The following is a 23547-nucleotide window of genomic DNA, read 5'->3' as shown; positions in this document are numbered from 1 at the left end:
AAAATGGATCTTTATATGCTGCATGTTTGCAAATGCTGTCTATAGTTTATTTTTCAGAGAGAAGTTCACAAAAAATGTGTATTTTTATTTCAACTAGTCAAGTGATTATCATCAGTTTCTTAATAATGGCTTATCTTTAATTCAGGTTATTTCTTATGTGTTATACTGCTTCTTATAAATATAATTTGTAACAATAACATTTTTTGGATAAATATTTTAAATCCTAAAAAATATTAAGGAGCAGTAGTTTTTCTCATTTAACATCTTTGTTTATTGCCACTTTAATCAATCATCATTACATTTGGTTTAACGTTTGTTTTATATGACAGCATGTTTTGAATGGCTTTTAGAAGTTGACTTCCAAACTAACTGGCCAGATCTTTATCTTTTTTTCTTAAATCTTTCCTTATCATTTCTTCCATGTTTTCATTGGTTTTCCTTTGACAATTGAATTTGCTACCTTGTTTTACCCAATCATCTATTATCATTATCATCCATTCTTTTAATGTGACCAAACCAATGAAACCCTGTTTTACACAGATTTTCTTGTACTGTTCAGATTTAATCTTCTTCTGAGGACAGGTATCACATTACACATCCATCCATACCTGATAGTCTAAAGTAATTTTCTAACTATAAAAATTTTGTAGTCAACTCTAAATATTTGACTACAAATTATAGCCATCTTCTGACATTGAAAAATTTACTAACCCAAACTTTTTTTTTATGATCAATAGATGCATGAAATTATTAACATTCTCAAAGAATTCACTTTGTTTTTATAGATAACGTAACTTTGCAAATTGATGGTGTTCTTTACCTACGAGTCACTGATGCTTATAGAGTAAGTATGAATCTCAGTTTCTGCTTTTTGCATTTAATTATTCTTTCTATTTGTCCGTTTTATTTGGTATTAGTTTTAATCTCTTAATAACCTCTAAAATCAAAACTAATCTGTTCGTAACATGCACCCATTCATTTTGCACATTTAACTGAAAATGTTATTTCAAATTAAAGCGCAAGTGATGCACACGTTTTTTATACACAGTAATAGTAACTTTTTTCAAACTCCACAGCCTAAGATATAAGAAAATAAGAAGTTAGCTGAATCCAAAACATTTTCAATTTTGTCTTACAACAATAACATTTTCTGAAATCAATTGATATAAGAAAACAAATAAACTTCATGGTGGATCTTAATTTCAATGAGTATCATTTTAAACCAGATTGATTAGAAAATTGTTGTATAAAATAATTAAATTTATTTGTCAATAACTACAAAATTCTTTAAAAGATTTTTATAAATATTTACTATTATTTTAATTTTAGGTTTGCTATGAAAGCACAAATAAAGTCTAATATATAAAGTCAGCTTGTTTGTGTCCTATAAAATATTTGATTCTGGTTTGTTAGTTTTTCTTGTGGGTTGTTGTTGAATGTTATTAAAAATAAAATCCAATTTAATTCCTTCTAAAATATGTTTTCTCGATATTGGAATTATTTTCTAATGGTCATTCTTCCCTTTAATTGAAACTGAAAAAATATTTTTGGAAAAAAAAAAAAAAGTGCTAACAGTGTGAAGAGACAGAAAAATAAGCTTCCACGGTTAATATGTGAACCTAAAATTGAGGTAAGGACAATTATGCAAATTTAAGTGCTGTTGTAATACCGAAATGGCAGAATAAAAGACGGATTTTTTGCTTGAGAGACTTTTGATTTTGGATGCCACCTTGTTCGCATGTGTTTTATTGTTGACAAAAAAAGAAGAAAAGACTGCTTATGCGAAGACGACCGTCTTCATTGTTAGTAAAGAGAACAAAATAATCTGGCTTTCAACTCAAAATAATTGACGTGATTGAAATAGGAATTATCTAAATACATCTTTCAGCCACATAAATTATAAATATATCTTTAAAAGAATGTATAATTTTTTTAAAAGCCAAGTCAAACAAATTGCAAATAAATGATTGCTTGGCCGGTACAGCTAGTATTGAATAAAAGCTAGATGTTAATTATTAGTTATACTATTGGGTGCTGTATTAACAAAAATATTAGAATTTAAATGGCAATAAAATTAAACTTTCTTGTATTTGTTTTGACTATCAATTTAGTTTGATTGATCCAGATTTAGCCTCAGCAAGTAGAGTGTCTTTGATCATCATAACTCACTTTTGAAGATCCTGAGCTAGTCCGCATTGTATCACTAGCCAATGTTGATTCCATAGTCAAAGACCAACTACTTGTGTGTCTGATAGTGCTGCCCGGTCGCTTTTGATTATCAATGTTTGAATCTTTTGTCTACTAGATCTTTCATATCAACCAAATAGAAAAGGAAGATCTTGTTGATGAACTTTCCATCTGGATGACAAGTTGCATGTCCAACCTATCCTGGGCAGTGTTGCAGAAGGATGCATGCAAGGGTCAGAGATTCACTTGTTGATGGAGAGCTTAAGTAGAATGCAGCAAAGGTAGCTGTTATTACAGTCTTAGAACCCATGCAAATCAACTGCCCTCATTGGCCAAAGTTTTGCAACTAAAGAAAAATATCTTGCAAAACTGCAACAAAACAAAAAATAGGGTTAAAAACAATTAAGTCTAAGTTTAAATGGTTATCTATTTCGCTTTTACATGTACTTGAATATTCTATTTTAATATTCTAATTGTCACTGCTTCAATCTATGAGGTATCCATTTTTTCTTTTATTTTTACTAGAGTTATTAAATTTGGAATTTTTAAACTAGCATAAACTTATATTATGGTATTGACTTATGTTTCTGAATTTTGGAGATGAGGATTGATAATTTGTGTTATTTGGATCATTCAGACTACTGTTCTCATCTTTATTGTAATTCACACCACGTTACATTCAACATGACTGCTGACCTTCTTCAGATGTATCTTATCAAACGTGGAAATCTGTATGGAATTTCAAATAAAACTCTTTACTTTATCCATGGGGTAGCATGCTCTCGTTCTATCAGTCATGATTGGATAGAAGTCTTAAGTAATTTGCAATTTCTATTTTTAGTATCACCACGTACTGAACATTGAACATTCAACCTCCAGAAGAGTGTCGCATACAACTGAATTTTACCTGGTACTTTATCAGTTATGCCATAGATCTTTGATTTCTGATTTTCATAGAAAGCTTCTTGCGTTTGACAAGATACATGTGTGAATAACACAAGATGAGAACAGTAGTCTGAATAAATAATGCTAAATAATACAACTAGCATTACACTCAGTGAATTTTTTTTAGTTTATTTTAAGAAAGTTTTTATTAGAATTTTTTGTAATTTAGTTTTTCTAAACATTTACAATAGCTCTTTGTTTTATTCAGGCAAGTTATGGTGTAGAAGATGCGGAGTATGCAATCACACAATTAGCCCAGACAACAATGAGATCTGAGATTGGCAAGATTAGTCTTGATACAGTGTTTAGAGACAGGGAGTCTCTGAATTATGCAATTGTTGGTAAGTAATATATAGCTAAGTAATAATGCTTTTCTAATAGAGTACATTTTGCAATTTACGGAATGTATCATCAGTATTTACCTGTTTTTCTTTTGTTTTTGTTTTTTTTTACATTTTCTTTTTATTTCTTGTCTATTTTTTTCTTTTCTATTTTGTTTTCTGTTTCTTTTTCTTGTTTTCCCTTTTTTTCACACCTTTTCTCACATTTCTTGTTATTTTTTTCTTTTTATGTAACATTTTATTTGGTAATTAGTAACTCTGATAAGCAATATATAAGTTTGAATTTATATTTTATTTTTATATAATTCATTTTCATTTTTGAAATCAGAAAAAAATTATCTGAATTTGGTTCTTTGATGACGCTTTTACTGCGACATTTTTATTTACTTAATTTACATTGCTGATTTTTTTTTTTTTATCTTATTCTTAAACTTCAAAATTTCTTTATAAATATAAGAGGAAATAATTTTGTTTTACTATAAATTTGATAATTGAAAATATTGATATCTTTTAAAAAAAGTTTTCTTTCTATTGTTTAGAAGCCATCAACAAAGCAGCAGAAGCATGGGGTATTGACTGTTTAAGATATGAAATCCGTAAGTGAATTTTTATTTTATAATTTTTCTTTTTTGGTTTGATTTTCATGGGTAAAACTTTAGGATTCACTGGATTTCATTAACTCATTTACTTCCTTCTTTTTATTTTTATTTTATTTGAAAAACGGTCCTCTCGTGACGACGACCGCTTCTACGCATGCGTCAGATGACGTCATGACCTGATTTACTTTAAATAGTTGAAGAACTGACTAAATTTCATGTACGTCGCATTAGCTCAGTTGGTTAGAGCGTTGGTTCGTTATCTAAACGTTTTGGGTTCGAATCGTGGTGTGAGATGTTTTTTTTTTTTTTTTTCGATTTTTTAAATTTAAATATTGAACTAGTGTTATTTAAGCCATTTTTCACGTAACGTTCGTTTTTCTGTTTTTTTTTTTTTTTTTTACTTCGCTTATCCACCCACCCAAAAACACCTGGGTACCCACCAATTTTTTAAATTTTAATATCGAAACAGGCTTATTTAAGCCATTTTTGGCATGTTTTTTGGTTTTAACGTTCGTTTTTTTGTTTTCTTTTTTCTTTTTTTTTTTTTTTTTGATTTTTACATTTAACATCGTTCCTTTGCCTTACATTAGTTTTTTTTTTTCGATGTTTTGATTACCCCCCCCCTCCCCGCTTAAGTTTTAACGTTCGTTTTTATGTTTTCCTTTTATTTAAGACCACACATACCTTTTTCTGGTTTCTTTTTTATTTAAGAGAGCACACACCTCCAAACACCCAGGCAACGCTGGGTACCCCCGTTTTTCTGTTTTCTTTTTTGTTTTTCAGATTTTTACATTTAACATCATTCGTTTGCCTTACGTTGGTTTTTTTTTTTTTTTTTTTTTTTTCGATGTTTTGATTATCCCCCCCCCTTAAGTTTTAACGTTCGTTTTTATGTTTTCTTTTTTTACTTCACTCATAACAAACAAACCTGGTCATTGAAAACAACTGCTGAATAGCTATTGCTTACGTTGTCGTCGTTGTAACGCTCGCACAAAATCTTAACTCTACAACTTCTGTGCGGGCGCCTGTCAATTTTGTTCTTGCTTAAATAAATTCAAACATCTTTCAGTAACTACTTCTGGCTGGCCGAACGGTTCATTGTTTTTTTCACATTTTATTTTCCAACTATGCCTCAGGGCTTCGGTTCGATCCTACCAACTTACCAAAAATTTTTTAAACCCCCCCCCCCCGGTTTCTTTTTTATTTAAGGGCACACACACACACCTCGAAACACCCGGCAACGCTGGGTACCCCCGCTAGTCTATATATATAAAAGTGAAAATGTATGTATGTATGTGTGTTTGTATGTTTCGCAAAAACTTTCTACACGGGTCACGGATTTTCGCGAGATTGGTATCATTTTAAAGCTCGATCCTTCGCCCGACAAATATTGAAAAATTGGCCAAAACATTAATTCCTTCACCCTAAAATCATCAGTTTTCTACAGGGAGGGGTCAACAAAAACCGTCCTTTCATGACAAGTTCGCTTCTACGTATGCACAAATGATGTCGGAACATGATTTAGTTTAAATATTAAAAAAAATGATCCAATTTCGTCAATGTCATCTTAGCTCAGTTGCTTAGAGTCAACGTCATTATCTAAAGGTTTTAGATTTGAATCGTGGTGTGAGGTGCCTTTTTTTTTTTTTTTTTTTTTTTGTAATATTGAAACAGGGTTATTTAAGTTATTTTTGTTTTTTTTTGGGGGGGGGGTATTTTTCACATTTTTTATAGAAGTTTTAACGTTCGTTTTTCTGTTTTCTTTTTCCATCACATTTGCGTTTTCTTTTTTTGTTTTTGTTTTTCCAATTTTTACATTTGACATCGTTCGTTTGCCTTACATTATTTTTTTTGGTGTTTTTCTTTTTTTTTTATATAAAATATTTAATATTTAAAAATTTACTTTGCTTATTCTTATGTTTTGATTATAATTTCGAATGTCTGAAATTCATTTGACCACTCGTTTTTTGTTGTGTTAAAAGATTTCAAAATGGTGAGCATTGAAAATTTTGAAAAACAATTTCTTCGGACACTCACTATTAAATAAAACAATCTTTTTACTATGTTTATTTGTTAAAAAGATGATTGGACAATGTTTTCTCTAATGGTACGTAGCAATTTAAAAACATAATATCCGAAAAAATCGTTATGAATTTAAATCAAGACTTCTGTAGTATTAGTGAGAATAGCAGAATCAGCAGCAGCAGCGATAACATGGCGTAAACAGACGTTTGTTTTTGTTTATTTTTATTCCAAATCGATTTTTTTTTTTAATTGAAAATTTGGTTATAAAAAAAATTCTTAGATGTTAGAGCTATTTAGTTATCAACTATACAAATATTTAAAAAAATTGGGTAGTAGTAAATTTTAAAATATTTTAACAAGCGAAAATGTGATATATGATGTTTTGGTTCACGTGTACGATTACGAACGGTAACACACTTCTAATTTTCGTCTCTTAAAAAATGTTTTCAGTGAATTATCGAATGGAAACTAATCTACCTGATTATCAAAAAAAAAAATCTTTTTTAAATTAATCAATATTTAAATATTTATAGGAGGTGCTTGGTTAAAAAATAACAACGGTAGGAAAGGACATGAAATGTAATTAAAAATCAAAATAACATTAATTCAAATTTTTTAACAATTTGTCAGCTTTAGCAAAAACTTGTTTCTTTTTTTATATTTAAATAGAATTTAAATACTTGATATTTTTCCAAGAATCATGTTTTCTGTTAGAGGGACGTCACTTTTTTAAATAACATTTATTTTTATCTGTTTGTTATAATTCTTGCAAAGTTTCACAATGGGTATCAAACACTCTCTTTAAAAAAAACCGCTTAATTCTATGTCTAATCCTAGGTACGAGTGGCAAGCCTCCTCCTAAAACCTTTAGCCTTAACAATAATGCTAAGTACAAGTGGCATGGCTCCCCACTAAACAAACTTCCCTTGTGAGCTCATATAAACGTAAAAAAAAAAAAAAGCATAAAAGCGTTTGAAGTGCACGATTAATCCCCCCCCCCCAAAAAAAAAATAAATTGGTCAACTGTCCTAAAACGCTAGGATCGTCTTGAAATGGTGAATTATTTTACATTTATGTGAAACCAACCCCCACTCTAAATTCTAAAATTGTTTTTGTTTTGTTTCTATCAAGTCTTCAGGATGTTCACACATAACTTTCCTTAGCCCAAGTCAGAGTAGCAACCTCTCATAATTGCACAAAGATCCTCTTAAAACCATGCATAATTGCCTTTTAGAAAACAAACAAACAACAAAAAAAAAACACCCAGGATTTATCTATCATAGGAAAAGGTGGGGGGGTTAACTGCCCTAAAGCGCTCAAATGATTCAAAATGGGAAATCATTTTACATAAAATTCTAAAATAATTTTTGTTTATCTTTTATTAAAGTTTTTCAAGTTGTTCACATGCAATTTTCTATAAAGGTAGAATCACATGAGGTGGTCTAATGGGGAGGGGTAACAGAAGGTATTAATCTACAATAATACCAAAGAAATATTGCAATATATTCATTTTTAACCAATCCTAGATTTCGATTTCAGTTTTTAGCACATAAAATGCATTACAACTAAACTTTGAGTTCTCTAACTTCTTTTCTTTTAATGAATACATGGCATTTTTAAGCAATTGCAACATATTTATGTGAATTGACTGCAGATTATTTGGAAACCATTCATTTCTGGAGATTTTCAGTAGCATATTCAGATTCCTTGCACAAAAATACACTTATATGGCAAATTTCATTGCTTAGTCTTGTGTTTTAACAAAGATATAGCATTTTTACTGAAAAAGTATAGTGCAAAAAATGTGACAAATGCATATGGTCTTAAAGAGGGGAAAATATCCAAACATGCAGGGCATAAAAATAGTCATAACTTCCTTGATTTTAATTGGATTTTAAAAATTTAAAAAGATTCTTTCTTAGCTTATCAAGCTCTTTCTATATATACCAATATTAAAATATTTTAAGCCATTTAAAATTTTTCATGTGTATTGCTAATATAATAGCTTGAATTAAAGTTTAATATACAAAAGTCAAGTATCATTAATTAATTGTGCTCTAAACAAAAACATTCATTTTGAACGTGCCCTGTCATATCAAAGAGTCCATTATTGATTTTTTTTATGCCTGACCTGCCTACTTGTGTGGTAATAAAACTTCTCAAATGTACTTGTCATGTTAAGCTGTATAAGACATTAACTAGTCAAAATCCTTCTTTCATCAGATTTTTTCGATTATCGATACTTATCGAAGAGATTCTGATACAAAACATATCAAAGAACCCTACAAAGCACATAAATTACATCTGTGTGAAATTTCCAAAAAATTGGTCCAACCGTTTAGTTCATTCTTAGAGAATGATCTCACACACACATAAAAAGTTCCTTTTATGTAATAGTAGAAATAATATATTTTGTATGTGCTTATTTTGATTTCACTATTTATAATTCTTGTTATATATTGTGCATTTTAATAAAGTGAAGAAAAAAAATTCTTCCTGTATTTAGATACTGTTTGTTATTTTTATTTTCTAAGTAAGTTTCTTTAGACTAGTAACTAGGTTTTTTTTCCTTTTTAAATATCAAGGATATGTAAGCATATGCTGATAAAATGAAAAAAAACATTCAAGATTTTTGCTATTAAAAAAAATGTTTATTTTAGGGGACATGAAATTACCAAATCGCGTCCAAGAAGCCATGCAAATGCAAGTTGAAGCAGAAAGAAAAAAAAGAGCTGCTGTTTTAGAGTCAGAAGGTTTGTCTAATTTTAATAAAATTATTTGTTATGACTTTATTCTAAAATACAGTTAATGTTAATTGTTGAAACTGTAATTTTATGCTAATATATGTTTGAACAAGTTCAAAATCAAAGACCATGAACAAATATATTGATCCTTTGTTGTATACTGAAATATATATAGGTATATTTGCCATTTGAGGGAACAAATTCAAGCAGATATTTCTACAAACTCTGACTTCATTAGTTATTTTCTCAATTTATCCCATTTTATGAAAGTCTTAATTCTCAGGAAAAGCTCAAATAATGCTTTGGACTGGTCAAAATGATTTCAGTATCTTCAAACAAAATAATTTTTCTTGTAGGGCAGTTGATACTTTTTAAATAATAAACTATACATTCAACTTTTTCAAATTGATTTTACTAATTCATATGGATAGCATGATATAGACATTAATGTCATCTTTACTTTTTGAAGATCAGACAGAAAAGAAAACCTTTAGTTTCTTGTTCATAATTCCCCCTATATTAAAAAATCTATGATGTATGGACCTGTGACAAAATGAAAATATTTTTTTAAAAATCATCTAAATTGATCAAGTAGTTTTATTAATTAGTAAATAATAAAATTCAATTCTATGCGTAACAGGAGTGACTGCCTTCTGACACCATTTTGATAACAATCTCAAGAAACAAAGGGAGATAATTCAAAAAATTTTGTTGTACTGCCTACAAGTGCCCATTGATTGCTTAAAATTTTATTTATAAAAATAAAACTGCTTGATCAATTTACGTGATTTTAGAAACATGATTTTTTTTTTGTTTCATACAGGTTTTTCTTTATTTTTGTTTTTTATATATGAGTGAATTCTGAACAAGAACCAATCTTTACTAAATTAATATTTTCTAAGTTTATTTGTTTTTATTTTTATTTTATGACTAATTTTTATTTTATGATTAAACTGTTTCAACTAAACTCACAGAAATACAGATTTTTAATTTATTTGTTACTTGAAAAAACAGACTTGTTGTGTCAGTCATTGAGCTCGTTAGATGGTTTGAATCAGGAAAAAATGAATTTGCAAAGTCAGTTACATGTAAAAAAAATATAAAGTTTTATATTTCATTATTAAGAACTCCATTTGAGCAAACAATTCCATTGTTATTGAAATATCTACTTCTGCATTTTAAAATATGAGGCCATTTTGTGTGGAGCTGTCAACGATAATGATAAACATGAACCTGCATAATCCATATAAATTATAGACAATGCATTCGATTAACTTTTGAACTCTGTGATCTGAATAAGGAAACCTGCAGCTTGACAAGTCTGGATTTTGATATTAATCTTGGTTTCTTGCCTTTCCTGTCTTGCCAAAGTTTGTATATTTAGGTTGCTTTTAATTTCTCTCCTAAAATATCTCATTTGATTTTAGTGAATTTTTAGGCCTCTTTTATTTATTTATTTTTTTTTTAAATTTTTTTACATGAAGGTTACCACATATCAAGGCCCAAAAGCCACTCGGGGATAAGGATTATTGTTAATCATCAAATCCATTCTAATTGGGATCTGTTCAGCTATCATTTTTTTGGATCTCATGTGATATGATGGGTTATGGTTATTTTATTTACCTCATCTTCAGGAGGTCAGACACAAAGTCAGATGAGTTAAGATTATCTGAAGCCATATTAAGGTTATCTCCACACGAAGTATGACACTTGGATAGCTAACCCACCTTACCCATCTCCCTGCCTTCCCAGAGTGCTAATTTTCTCTCTAATCGTAACCTCGTCTTTCCCCAGGTTACTAACTTGTCTGTTCCCAGCCACTACTGTTGATAGAAATATTAATCCAAAAGTATATTTTCTAAATGCATCAAGGGAGGTCATAACTGATATACTTTCCTTTATCATGAATTTTGAAGTACTTTCACATCATATCAGTTTAGTCAGCTATCTTAACCTGAAACTGTCAGATTCATGTTGTCTTCTTAAAAGCGATATGCTACCTTAACATTTTTCAAGTGCAAAATATTTGACCTCATTTTGACTTGAGGTCTCCAACTCGGCTAATCAAAATACTTCCCTGTGAAACCTGGCTAGTGAGTATTGAGGATACGCATTGCATAATGAAAAAATGAAATGATGTATGAGTAATGTGAGTGCTAAAGATAGGTTTAGGTCTGATGAGCTCAAGGGAAGATTATATCTGTACAGTATGGAGAGATATGTTCAGAATAGGAGACTTTAATGGTATGGCCATGTTGAAAGAATGGATGAAAGTTCTTGATGTAAAACAATTGCAGTGACAAGGTCAGATGAAGTCCAAGGAAAACCTGAGAGGATTTTATAATGATGGACTTCAGAGAATAGATAAAGACCTAGCCAGAGATGTTAGTTTGGAAGTCAACACATGCCATCATGTAAAACTGATGTTAAATTGAACATGATGAGGAGTGATCAAAGAGATAATTTGACTATAAATTATTTTTCTGCAACGATATACCTCTAAAAGAACAGTAACATGCCACAAAAAATTAAATTTTCAATTTGAAAAATTGTAAAGAACTTAGTAAGTTGAAAAATAATTCTAAATTACTTAAGACCCAGCACTCTAGTATAATTTGAGTGAATTCTGAGATTCTAACATGTTTTAAGCTAATATAGAATTTGTTTAAACTGTCTGGTTCAGACACTGATAGAGAAAAAAATAAGTTTTGACCTAGTTTTTAGAAGAAACTGTAAAAGCTGCTTTATAGTATGCATAAAATTATGGGTGGAATTTATATGCACCAGTGCTCTTAACACCACTCATGTGATAAAAATGTAAGCAAATGTAATATGTTTGGAAAGAGAAGCTTTGATATATATTTACCACACACCAACAATATTAATATGAAAGAACAATTAAAAAAAGCAAAAAATATTTTTCACACAAAATATTTTTTGTTCAGAAAGTCATTTTTTGGTAATATTGTTCTTTTGGTTTATGAAATGTTTCTTTTTGATTATGAATTATTTTTTTATTTTTTTTTTTATTTTTTTTTTGTAAAGTAAGTCAAGCATGGAGCTGCTGAAACAAAAGATAATCCTGTTTCATTCTTTTTTTTTTTTTTATCAGGTTTTGTTTATATACAGAACACTTTAGGATAGTTGTAGACACACAGTCATATAATGTATTCAGTAAAAGTAGAATTATTACAATTTTACGTTAAGAATGTTCTTTTACACAAATTATTTTAAAATAAAAATGAACAAAAATGATTTAATAGTTTTAAAAATCTATATCTAAAAATGTTTTTACTGGGCTATTTTTCAGATATTTAAAATTCATTTTTCTTATATACAGTAGAACCTCAGGATATGGTGGTCCTAGGATATGTTTTTTCAGATTATGACGTAGAATACAATGTTTTTCCAGCCTTTGGTTACAGTATTTGCTCCATCTTGCAGTGTTATTTATGATGATATTTGATTATATACATGTGTATTATATAATGTACTGTATTTGGTTACGAATTTTTAATGCTGTATCACGGGGTTCAACTGTATATAATGTATGTTTACCTAAAAATTACTAAATTTTGAGTTATTCTTTGTTACATATCTTTACCATTAAACGTTTTTAATTTAATTTATATAAATAAAAAAAAATATGTACACACTTACATTTTCACTTACAGAGTGTTCAACTATCATCTTTTAGATCTCATGTGATTGGACAAATTTCAAGACTAAATTTACTGAACGATTTATTTATTTATTTTTTTACTTGGGAGTCACCACTTATTAAGGTCAGAAGGCCACTCGAGGATAAGGGTTAATGAATGTAAGGTGGTAGTGTAAATTGAGTAGAATTTGATTATTTATGGGGACGGCTCGACAAAAACTTGTTTACATTGGATTTGAAGGCTACCATGTTGTATTCAACAGGGAAGCATGATGGAACAGTGTTCCGCAGGCGGGTAGTTCTGGGAAAGAATAACTATATGTTAAATAAAAGTGACATGATTTTAAAGCTAAATTTATCAAGTTTAATATATATATCGCCATCCGTTTTATATCCTTAATAGCCTTTGAAGTATTCAATGTTCATATGTGTTCACAGCTTGTGGAACACCTTTGATTTTACCTTTTGACCTATCAGGAATTGTTTTAGCTTGCAGATATGGAGAAAAAGCCTTTATTTGAATTAGGTGATATTTAATTTTTGAAATTTGTTTTTAATGAAGAATTGTTTGGTTAAACATGAAGAAATATCTTTTTAATGAAAGTTTTAAATTTGAACTATGATGTTTACAGGTTTTGTTTAATACTTAAGGTTTTTAATCACTGAAAATGCTATATAGAACTTTCAAATTTTTTTGTTAATTAGGTAATAAAAGTTTTTTTGTTTTTTTTCTTTGAATTTGTTTTTTCAGTAAAAAATATAAAATTAAAAACATTAAAATGTATCAATTACATTTAAAAAAAAGTGTTTTGGTTTCTTCAAATGTGCACAGTGTTATCACAGAAATTCAGACGATTGATATTGTTAAGAAAAAAAAATTGTCAATTATAAAATTACTTATGTAATATGAAATAGATGAAAAGTTTTTCTAAAGGAAAAGTGATTATTTAAAAAATGAAATAATTTTTAATTTTCTGTAGCTTTCCAATTATAACAAACACAGCTTAAGAGATGATTTTTGTTTTTTATCGTTTAGGAATACGAGAGGCAGAAATCAATGTTGCAGAAGGAAAGAAGCGAGCAATTATTCTAGCATCAGAAGCAAATAAAATAGAACAAATTAATGAAGCAGCAGGTAGGTTGTTATTAAATATTAGTTTTATCCATGCAATATTATCAAGAGTATTTTTACTTATTGATTTTTTATTTTTTTTGTATTTTAAACTATGGCATTTTTATAAAACAACACAATTCCTTTTGCCTAAAAGCTATGTTTTCTCGATTGATTACAAAATTGTATTTCATCAACTATATTAATAAATAACAATCCAACTTTAAGCGATGAAGTAATGAAAAGAGGATATGAAGCAGCAGCAGCCCACAAAGTTTTCAAAACCAATGCCCAACAATCCCAGTTTGAGTCAAATTAAATATTAAAAATGTGTTTAACAAAATAAAAAAGAACATTTTTTTTTAAACTGTCATAACACACTCCCCTCCTGTTATCTTCTTCATTGCTCATCTATCTTACAGATCTAGCAATTCACATCATATAGGAGTAATTCTATCGCTTCCATAACCATACTATACTAAAGTGACCTACTTAACCCCTTTCCTTTTGCTTTGTATGTTAATGACATCATCAGACCCATCAGATCTACTTTTGACGCTGTGATGAGTCATTCTTTCGAGTCAGTTGCAAACCTTCACTGCATCTTACCCATCTTTCTCTCGCTATTCTGTCTTGAGATCAGATCAGTTAAATAGTTATTAATTAATATAAGCTATGAAGAGCCATAATATTCTGAGGCAGTGGCATCTCTTCTCAACACTCTAAACTTCCCTCCTAATTAGAACACCTGTTCTTGGAGTTCCTGTAGTCAAAATCAAACTTGTGAAGCTGGCCACCATTGCTTCTCTACTTTTTCATTTGATACTTTTTTTTAGTATTTATCCTTAAAATTTGCATCTCCTAAATAAAGACACACTCTTAACTTTTGATGAATCTATATAAAAAAATCTTTTAAAAATCTGTGATTTCCAGAAACAGTAAATGGAAGCAGACCTACTTTCTGATTAGGTACGGTGGCATCAGTTCACGTAATGTATCCACTATTTCTTTTCCAGTTTATCTGAGTTTTTTTTAACTTCTACAGTGGTTTTGATGGACAACATTTTTGAAAAGTTGCTGCGTGAATACTCCCCAGCTGTACAAGGTTGTTTTGATGTTTTAAATGAAGACTATAAAACTCTAGATGACATTTGTGCTAAATTTCAATAGGATGAAAATTGTTGCAAGAAGGTTTTTTTTGTAAATGTTAATCTCAACCAACACTGATTTGCACATAAAGCAAATTTAGGAGCTTTGCTAAAAGTGAGATTACAAAGGTTAACTTCATATTTGCAATAGGACAAGAACAGCTTTCTAATATACTCAATCATGTCTGTGATCGATATACAAAGATTAACTTATTTTCTTATTGCTTTGCAAAAGGCTATTCATTTTTATTGTTTCTTTTTGTTTTTTTTTTATTCTATAATAGTTTTCATTTTACCCACAGTTTCTTTGTGAATATTTTCTGTATCATGCATGTTGAGGACTGTGATTCTGATTTCCTCAATTTATGTAAGTAATATGAATACATGCATCTTACTAGTTATATGTACATGTGTGTAATGTATATTACATCTGCTACTATGCATAGTATTTCCATTTCAGAAGAGTAAGTTTAGTGATTTAGGAGTTCACATTAAACATATACATACATATCTATGTGTACACATTGTCAGCTTCCACTCATATCTATATCTGAGTGTCCGGTTCTGTCATGAGTTCTATCTTTGAAGTTGATGTTTTTATTCAATATGACTTGTGAAACCCAGTCAATGATGGAATAGTCACGGACGGTGTTCACACGGAAGGGGAGGGGGAGGACGGGTTGTTCACAGCACTCTCTTCTCCTTTATCATCTTGCCTCTTCATTCATCCCCCTCTTTTCCTCTAGGTCTGCGCTACCATCGCATATTAATCTCTTCCACGTCATTTGGTTCTTGGTAGTTTCTTCCCACGAGGACAAGCTGATGTTAGTAAGTGTTAGTGTGTGCTTTTGTTGATTCTTGTAGCGCATTTTAGGTGCTCTTCATGATCTAATCCCAATGGCCAGTTCGCCATATAGTATTTTCTTGGAGAGCCTTGAAAGATGTTCTGTGGATGTGTATTGCCCAGCAGAACTAGTAGTTGATAATGGTAGTTTTGATGCTGCTCAATGAGACTCTGTCTTGCACTTCTATGTTGGTGGTGTAGCTCTCCCAAGAGATGTTGAAGATTTGCCTTAGTTTCAGTTGCTGGAAACATTCTAGTATTTTAACTCTGCTTCTATATAGGATTCATATTTTGCAAGTGTAAATACATATATATAAACTGTGTCAATTGCTTGATTGCAGATTAGTAAAATATCAATATTTTATTAAATATACGTCACAACAAAATGGAAATTATATCATCAAACAACTGCTTTAAGGTTAGCTATTTTCAAAAATTTTATTCGAATTCATGCGATATTCACAAAGTTATGACATTTTATTCTTTATCGAGGAATTTCCACTGTCTATCGCTTTAATGCAGGTCTCTTAAAATGTTGTTTTAGGGCAAAAATACAATGGCTTATCTTGCAAACTTTACTTTTTATTATATTTTTCTGTCAAAGAATCATAAATAAAAACATATCCTGGGTATAAGTCTCATAGAAATTAATTATTTATCGACATATTCACTATTTTTTTAAATAACTTAAATAACCTTTTGTGCCCCGAGGATGTAAATTGTTTGGCTTAAAAGGAATTATAGCTCTAGCAATATCAACTATGTTCTCTACAAGGCATCCTTTGAAGTAAATTGTTCTCTTCCCTCATAAACTCCTCTTTTTAATATTGACCAGAGATATTCAATGGGGTGAAGATCTGGAGAACACGGTGGTCAGGTCATGAGTTTCCCCAACAAATCTCATAGATTCAAGGAAGGCTGCAGTCGCCCCAAGCAGAATGGGATGGTACATTGTGATGTATAAAAATCATTTGAAAGCGACGTGACAATGGTAGGTCATCAAGTCATGTCGACAAATAATTATCCAAAAAGGCCGTGTACGTATTTGCTGGTAAACTTTACACCCTCTGGCACTCGGCATGGTCCAACCAACTTATCTCCAATGATTCCTGCCCAAAATATTATGCCTCCATGATGCCTCCACCTCCTTGTTGGTGATGAACTCTGTAACGGGTCGGAGTTCCGTTCACCTTTCAAACTTTGGTCCATTCAGCCGGACTGTCATGAGTAACATGGGCCTTATTCCTTAATAGGACCTGTTGGAAATCCATTTTCATGTAATCTTGTGCCCAAGCCATTCATTTATACCTATATTGTTTGCTCAATGGAGGCCTTGGAAGAGGTTTGATGTTCCTTGCAGTCTCATTCAACACATTATATCCGGCCTGCCTGGATCTTGGAGCGATTCCAGCTTTTTCAAAAATGGAAGCACTGGTGCTGTTTGTGTTTCGGTTGACTTCCCTATGAATTTTCCGAAAATTACGATCTGAAAGGTTTCTCCTGGTGCCCTTTTTTTTTTTTTGGATTTGGTGTTCAGGTTTTTCAAGAATGAGGCCAAGGTTCTTTTTTTTTTTTTTCTTTTCTTTTTTTTTTTTCTTTTTTTTTTTAATTACATTTTCATCCCAAGCAAGGCACATTACCACTTTGGTGTAGGGGGCTACTATCAGGGACATAAGCTACTGGGGTACTATGTAGGGAGTTGGGCAGCAAGATGTTTGTTCATGTTACACTTGAACTTCTGCATGTCAGTACAGTTGGGGAAGCAGGGACCTAGAATGGAATTCCAAAGTCTAGCGGTTTTGGGGAAGAAACTACCGTAGTAGAAAGCTCTCTTACATCTAGGGATCTCTACTGTGAAGGGGTGAGATTTAGCCACTTGTCGGGTTTGTCGAGGGTGTTTACGTCGTGAGGGCACAAGTGCTTGCAGTTCGTCAGAGCATTCACTACTAAAATACTTGTAAAACAGGCAGAGGGATGCAACATTTTGTCAGTGGGACAGAGGCTGAAGCTTAGATGACAGTTCAGGACCTATCAGGTTGGAGACTCTCTTTTAGACCTTGTCCAGGCGTGAGAGACTAGTAGCAGATGCACCAGCCCAAATATAACAACAATACTCCACTGGCCTTACTGAGGTACAGGATACTTTCGGATGTTAGTAGCTTTCTAGCACAGTAGAGAGAGCTTACTTTCTTCATAGCGGTCCTGGAAATGCTCTCAATGTAATTGTTCTAACTCATGTTTCCTGTGGACGTTAGGTCGAGAAGTTTAAAAGAAGTACTTTCAGATAATGAATCTTTGGCCATTGCTATTGGTGGTAGAGAAGGTTTCTTGTAATTATCGAAGGAAACAAGTTTAATCTTGGTAGCATTGAATCTGACCATCCATTTTTGTCCCCATTCCACAACAGATTTGGAGGTTATCCTCTAGTGTTTCTGCCATTTCCTTAGATATGTGTTCATTTGTTTTCCTGTCGTGCCTGTTATAGAGCATAGTGTCATCAACATATATACCCATCTCAGATGCAATTTTGTTGGGGAAATCATTTATGAATATTAGGAATAATAAAGGTCCAAGGATAGACCCTGAGGCACTCCCGCATTTATTTCATATTGTTTAGATGTACGACCGGCGAGGACAACCTGGATGTTTTTCTTATCTAAGAAGGATTTAATTAGGTTAAGTATTCGTCCAGTGATACCGTATGATCTAATTTTCCTGAGGAGACCCTCATGCCATACCCTGTCAAAAGCCTTAGATATATCTAGAGCTATCGCTCTACCCTCCCCTGCTTGGATCTCTTTCCAGCTCCGTGGCTAAATCTTTGATGGACAATCCTTCTGCGAGTCCAGCAACTATCTTTTGCTTTTCGATAACCTTTAATTGCCTGATTTTTTGGCATTATAAGAGGTATGCAATAAATCGATGAACAGTATAATTTCTTTGAAAATAAATAAAATGCCATAACTTTGTGAATATAGCATGAATTTTAATAAAATTTAGGGAAATAACTAACCTTAAAGCAGCTCTTTCATGGTACAATTTTCATTTTTTTTTGTGACGTATATGTAGTGAAATATTGAATTTTACTAATCTGCAATAAAGAGAATGGCACAGTATATATATGATAGAGAGATAGATATGAAGAGTTCAAATACAAAATGCAATAAATCCAATTTCTTTAAATTGAAAAATTAAATGACAAAAGGATAACTATATAAAATGTAGAGGTCTAAAAGCTTATTTTAATGTAAAGCAAAAAGTTCTGTTGATATCACATAATGTAAAACACAATTTTGGGGATGAAGTAGAGTGGTGAAATTTGCAATTTTGAAAATAGTGTTTATTGTGTTTTGCATTCAAACTCTCTTTCTCATATATATATATATATATATATATATATATATATATATATATATATATATATATATATATATATATATAAAATGTGTGCATTATTTTTTTGTCTTCAGGAGAAGCCAATGCCATTGTTGCTACAGCCAAGGCTAAAGCAGAATCTATTCAATTGTTGGCAGATTCTATTGGACAAACGGTTAGCATATTTTTTGTTTGTGTATTTTCCCATACATATTTAATTTTTATATATATTCTATTTTTTATTTTTTTACCAATGCAAACGACAACTTCCTCAAACCAACACGCCATTGTATCAATGTTGAACAAAGGCAGCTTCTCTACCTGATCTGATGATTCTTTCTCAACCTAAAAAATTAGACACTTTCTGTCCCTTATACATAACTCTGGTACGGCCTATTGAGTATGCCATCCACGCAGCAAATTATTCTCTACAAAAAGAGATTGTACATCTGGAACATATTCATGTTTATTTATGAAGAGTTTCCAAAGTGAGAATAGATTTAGTCTTTGGAAACTCTTTATAAATAAACATAGCTTGTTGCACTTTACTATTTATTTATTTTTTAGCCGAATTTGATTGATTGGTATTCAAAAAGATATTAATCTTTGTAATATTGGCTTAAAATATTAAATCTGAACAATCTCAAACCAAACTTCTTGTTACATCATTCTTCCAAAATACTTATTTTTCATTTTAAGATATATTCTTGAATATTATTGTTTTCTTTGTTAAGGAGTGCAGTGCTTAATGTCTTTTTTTGCAATGCAACCAATCTTAACAGATGACAACTAATATACCATTTATCAGTGGAAAGAAAATGCCCATTATATGACTAAAATTGAATGTCCAAAAATGCCAACCAATGGTTGAATCCTTGGAAAATGACCGAGTCGGTAGTAGAATGCAGCCAAAAATGAATTGTCTCGTTTAATGCTACCAAAACAAGCTCTTTTCCTTTATTAAAAACTTTTCAACCAACTGTCATGGCTGATAGCACCTTTCCTCTTAATCCAATGCTCAAACTCCTCAGTCTGACATTCTTGGGAAACATGAATTGGAATAATTGTCAAATATTAAAGTTAATTTTAAATAACTGATGCAGGAAGTCCTCCTTTTATTTTTGTAGAATGGGTTTAATGCTGTTGGAATGAAAATAGCTGAACAGTACGTGGAAGCATTTAGCAATCTGGCTCAAAAAGGGAACACTGTAATAATTCCATCTACTACAAATGATGTTTCTAGTATGGTGGCACAAGTAAGTATTTGGATTTTATTCAGTTTAACATTAAATCATTGTTGCTTTTAAAATTATTTTCATAAAAATGATTATTTTGATAAAAAGGATTTTTAAGCTTTTGTCTGTGAACTAGCAGGTTTTGCTCACTAATTATCGCCTTGCAATTTAATTTTTATTACTTGAAATCATTGAAACAAAACAAATCCATAAAATAGAGAAGACAACACTCTCTCTTTATGCTTCTCTAATAATATATTTTTGTGCCTATATTAAAAGTGAAAGCAATTCTTTTCTTTTCATTTATCAGATATTATTGACATTTCAGTTTGCATACATGATTATTGAAGCAAGCCAAACACACATGTTCACTTTTTATTATATTAAAATTATATTAATATAATTTTGATAGTCTTGATTTCTCAAAGATCAGTTCCATAAAAACTCTGAGCTTTTGTTAAAAGAGGGAGGGGGATAATGCCGGGGGGGGGGGTAACTAGTTTTATTAAGACAATAAGTATAAAATCAATTTTGGATGGTATTTTGTCAAGTTTTAATTGTAATTATTTCTAATTAAAATATTATAAATACAATTAAGACAATTTGCTCTGAATCTTATTTTATAAATATCTTATAAATAAACAATGATTGTTGCAATTATTTTATTTAATTATAAGTTTCATGTTTTCTTGTAGTTAAATTAGGATTTTTTTTTTTTTTGTACATTTGGTAAAATTTAATTTTTATGTTCTTGTATGTAAAGTAAAAAATTTATTCAATCTTTTCAGTTCATTAATTAACATGATATGACAGATTAATTCTAATATGGAATTGTTTCATTGTTCAAGTCTTCTTATATCTGCATGTTTTCAAAATCCCACTTCAATGTTAATTAGTTTCAAACATATACCAACATATCTTCGTCAATATAATTTAATAAAAGCAAACAAAATTTACGATTCTTATGCTTATTTGATCAGTCAAGCTGGATTAACTAAAAAAAAAAAAATGTTATCACCAATTCAAGTTAGAAATCATTTAAAATGATTTTTTTTTTTTTTATTATTAAAGTTCAATTCCTTTGTCTACAAATTGTGTATGTTTTCAGCGTCCTAAATTCTCTGTTCATTTTATGCTTTTTAGTGAAACTTAATTATCTCCCCTGTATTGTCAACCGCTTTGATACAAATGCTAAAAATATTAGTATTTATTAGTGCTGTGCTCAGCTGATAGTGAGATATAAAACCTTTACTTTATTAATTATGGTTTGAAACATTTTTTATTTTCTCTGTTGTAATTTAAACGCATCGTTTTCTATTTTTTAGGCGATGGGCATATACACAAACCTTACTTCAAAATCTGCCGTTCCTTCAGAAGAACCAAATGTACCTTCCGGACGTTTTATCAAAGGTGGTCCCTTCTCAATGCAATGACCTTTACAGGAAGTAGACTGTTAAACTAACAAACTATTTATCATATTACAAATCAATCTCCCTTTTTCAAAAAGTGGCTGAATATTCCATCTCACTTAGAGCATCCATAATTGTTTTCTATTGTTAACTTGTTTTGATATATAAATTTTTTTTCCATGCGTGTCAGGTTCATTACATTAAAATTACTTTAGAAATTGGTTGTGATCAATATTTTCTTTTATCTCTTATAAAAATGATCACTGAAATGTGATATCAAGTCGTTTCTTCATGTCTTGTCAACATTTGTCGATTATAATGCAGACTAAAACATATCATATGTAGTTTTGAAGTAAATCTATTCAGATTATTTCAAGTTCTAAATGATTTCCAGTTATTTACATTTAAAATGTCTGTAGATAGTCATATATTCATTTTGTTGCTTTTATTTTTGTTTACAAAATTACACAGAATGTCCATGGCAATAAAATCTACATTATTGTCTTTGTTTCCTGTGTAAACTTTTATTTAAACTTCAAAAATATTTCCCTCGTGTAATAATATTGAACCATGGATTTGTACGGGTAAAATTATGAAAGTATCTTAGAACGCTTGGATCAATTAAATACTGCAGCAATAAAACTTTTTTAACCTTTTATATATTATCAGAATATGAAAATGTTTGTATCACAAGTTAGGTAATATATAAATGTGTGTATGTATGTGTGTTTAAAATTTATCTTTTTTATATTGTTAATGTCTGTTTAAAATCTCTCAAATATATTAATAAACTTTCAAAAATTAAAAACAAAAATATCTAAATATTCTTTATTAAATACAGTAGTTTCTTTTCTGATTTCAAATTTATCTTAAATTAATGTTGTAATATATTATGAACAGTGTGTTTAATTAATATATAGTAAAATTTGTTTGGTCGTAAATTGTTAAAATTTGACTCTAATTTACCCAAATTTAAAGAAAATACATTTTTCTTTCTTTTTCAGATGAGGCCTAGGCAATGGAATTTTATTTATAAATGTTTATTTTGAATTAAAAAGATTTTCCTTTATTTTTTCTTGATATTTTTTTTCTTTACAAGTGTATATTATGAATTTTATTTTGTTGCCTTGATAATTCGTAATTATATTTGTTTTGGTTTTGGTTTTTAAATTAATATAAATTTGTAAAGTAGGTTTTAACATCATCTAAACTTTCAAATCTTGAAAAAAAATAGGTTTTTCTTTTTTCTTTTTTTTTTTTTTTTTTTTTTTGAGAATTTTGTAAATGAGTTAACTTTTTTTGAATCTCACTAAAAAGAAGGAATATAGAGAAAGGGAATGGTTTCTGTTGATTATGATATTTTGTGGAAAATTAAATTTACTTTTGCCAACTAACCAATGGTCAAATAAGAAAAACAATGAACTTTTCTCACTCCAAAATTGAAGGCAGTTTTCAAACATTTTTGCTAAAATGTAAAATTTCCGTTCCTAATAAGAAACCCAGATTTTTCCAAATGTAAAATATATTCTTTTTTAACTCATGAAAGCATCAAATTATCTGCATTATCATTAATAATCGATAAACCATCTGTTTAACGTCAAATTGAAAATCTTTTTTATAATTATCAGATTCATAATAAAAAGGCAGAGTTTATGATTCTTCTTCAATCACATTTTATTCACTGTTTTCCTCTTAACTTAAAATGAAAGAACCTACCTTTTGTTTATAGTAGTTTGTATTGACACTTAAGCTGAATAGTTTAATAATTTTTGGAACTGAGAACCAAGTTGCTTTTTATCATCAGTTCTGTATTTCATCTTTTGTTTCATTTTAAGGCAAACTTTTCAGAAATCAAGGAGGCCCTCTTCATAGGGCTAACATGTGATTTCTATGAGATATATAGACATTTGAATATACCATTAA

The 23547-nt window shown here is 30.0% G+C and overlaps 1 protein-coding gene across 2 annotated transcripts in view; it reads left to right on the top strand.

Moving 5' to 3' along the window:
• Nucleotides 1-22693, top strand: part of LOC145276918 (stomatin-like protein 2, mitochondrial) — a 35988-nt gene extending 13295 nt beyond the window's left edge. The window contains exons 4-12 of one of the 2 annotated variants that reach the window (XM_080128385.1): nt 786-844; nt 3341-3473; nt 4013-4069; nt 8758-8850; nt 13539-13637; nt 19076-19155; nt 20108-20236; nt 21541-21625; nt 22629-22693. In XM_080128385.1, coding sequence (XP_079984511.1) covers nt 786-844; nt 3341-3473; nt 4013-4069; nt 8758-8850; nt 13539-13637; nt 19076-19155; nt 20108-20236; nt 21541-21625; nt 22629-22639 — 746 coding nt within the window. In that variant the 3' untranslated portion in view covers nt 22640-22693. Of the gene's footprint in view, nt 1-785; nt 845-3340; nt 3474-4012; nt 4070-8757; nt 8851-13538; nt 13638-19075; nt 19156-20107; nt 20237-21540; nt 21790-22628 lie in introns of those variants that run through there. The other variant, XM_080128384.1, reaches the window with a different exon arrangement.
• The last annotated feature ends 854 nt before the right edge of the window (nt 22694-23547 follow it).

The sequence above is a fragment of the Euprymna scolopes genome, chromosome 5 (assembly GCF_053919585.1).
Source record: "Euprymna scolopes isolate OS-2025 chromosome 5, ASM5391958v1, whole genome shotgun sequence".
In the NCBI taxonomy this organism is placed as follows: Eukaryota; Metazoa; Mollusca; class Cephalopoda; order Sepiida; family Sepiolidae; genus Euprymna; species Euprymna scolopes.
Note: the sequence above shows the minus strand (reverse complement) of the source record. Positions and strands in the feature narration are given on the sequence as shown.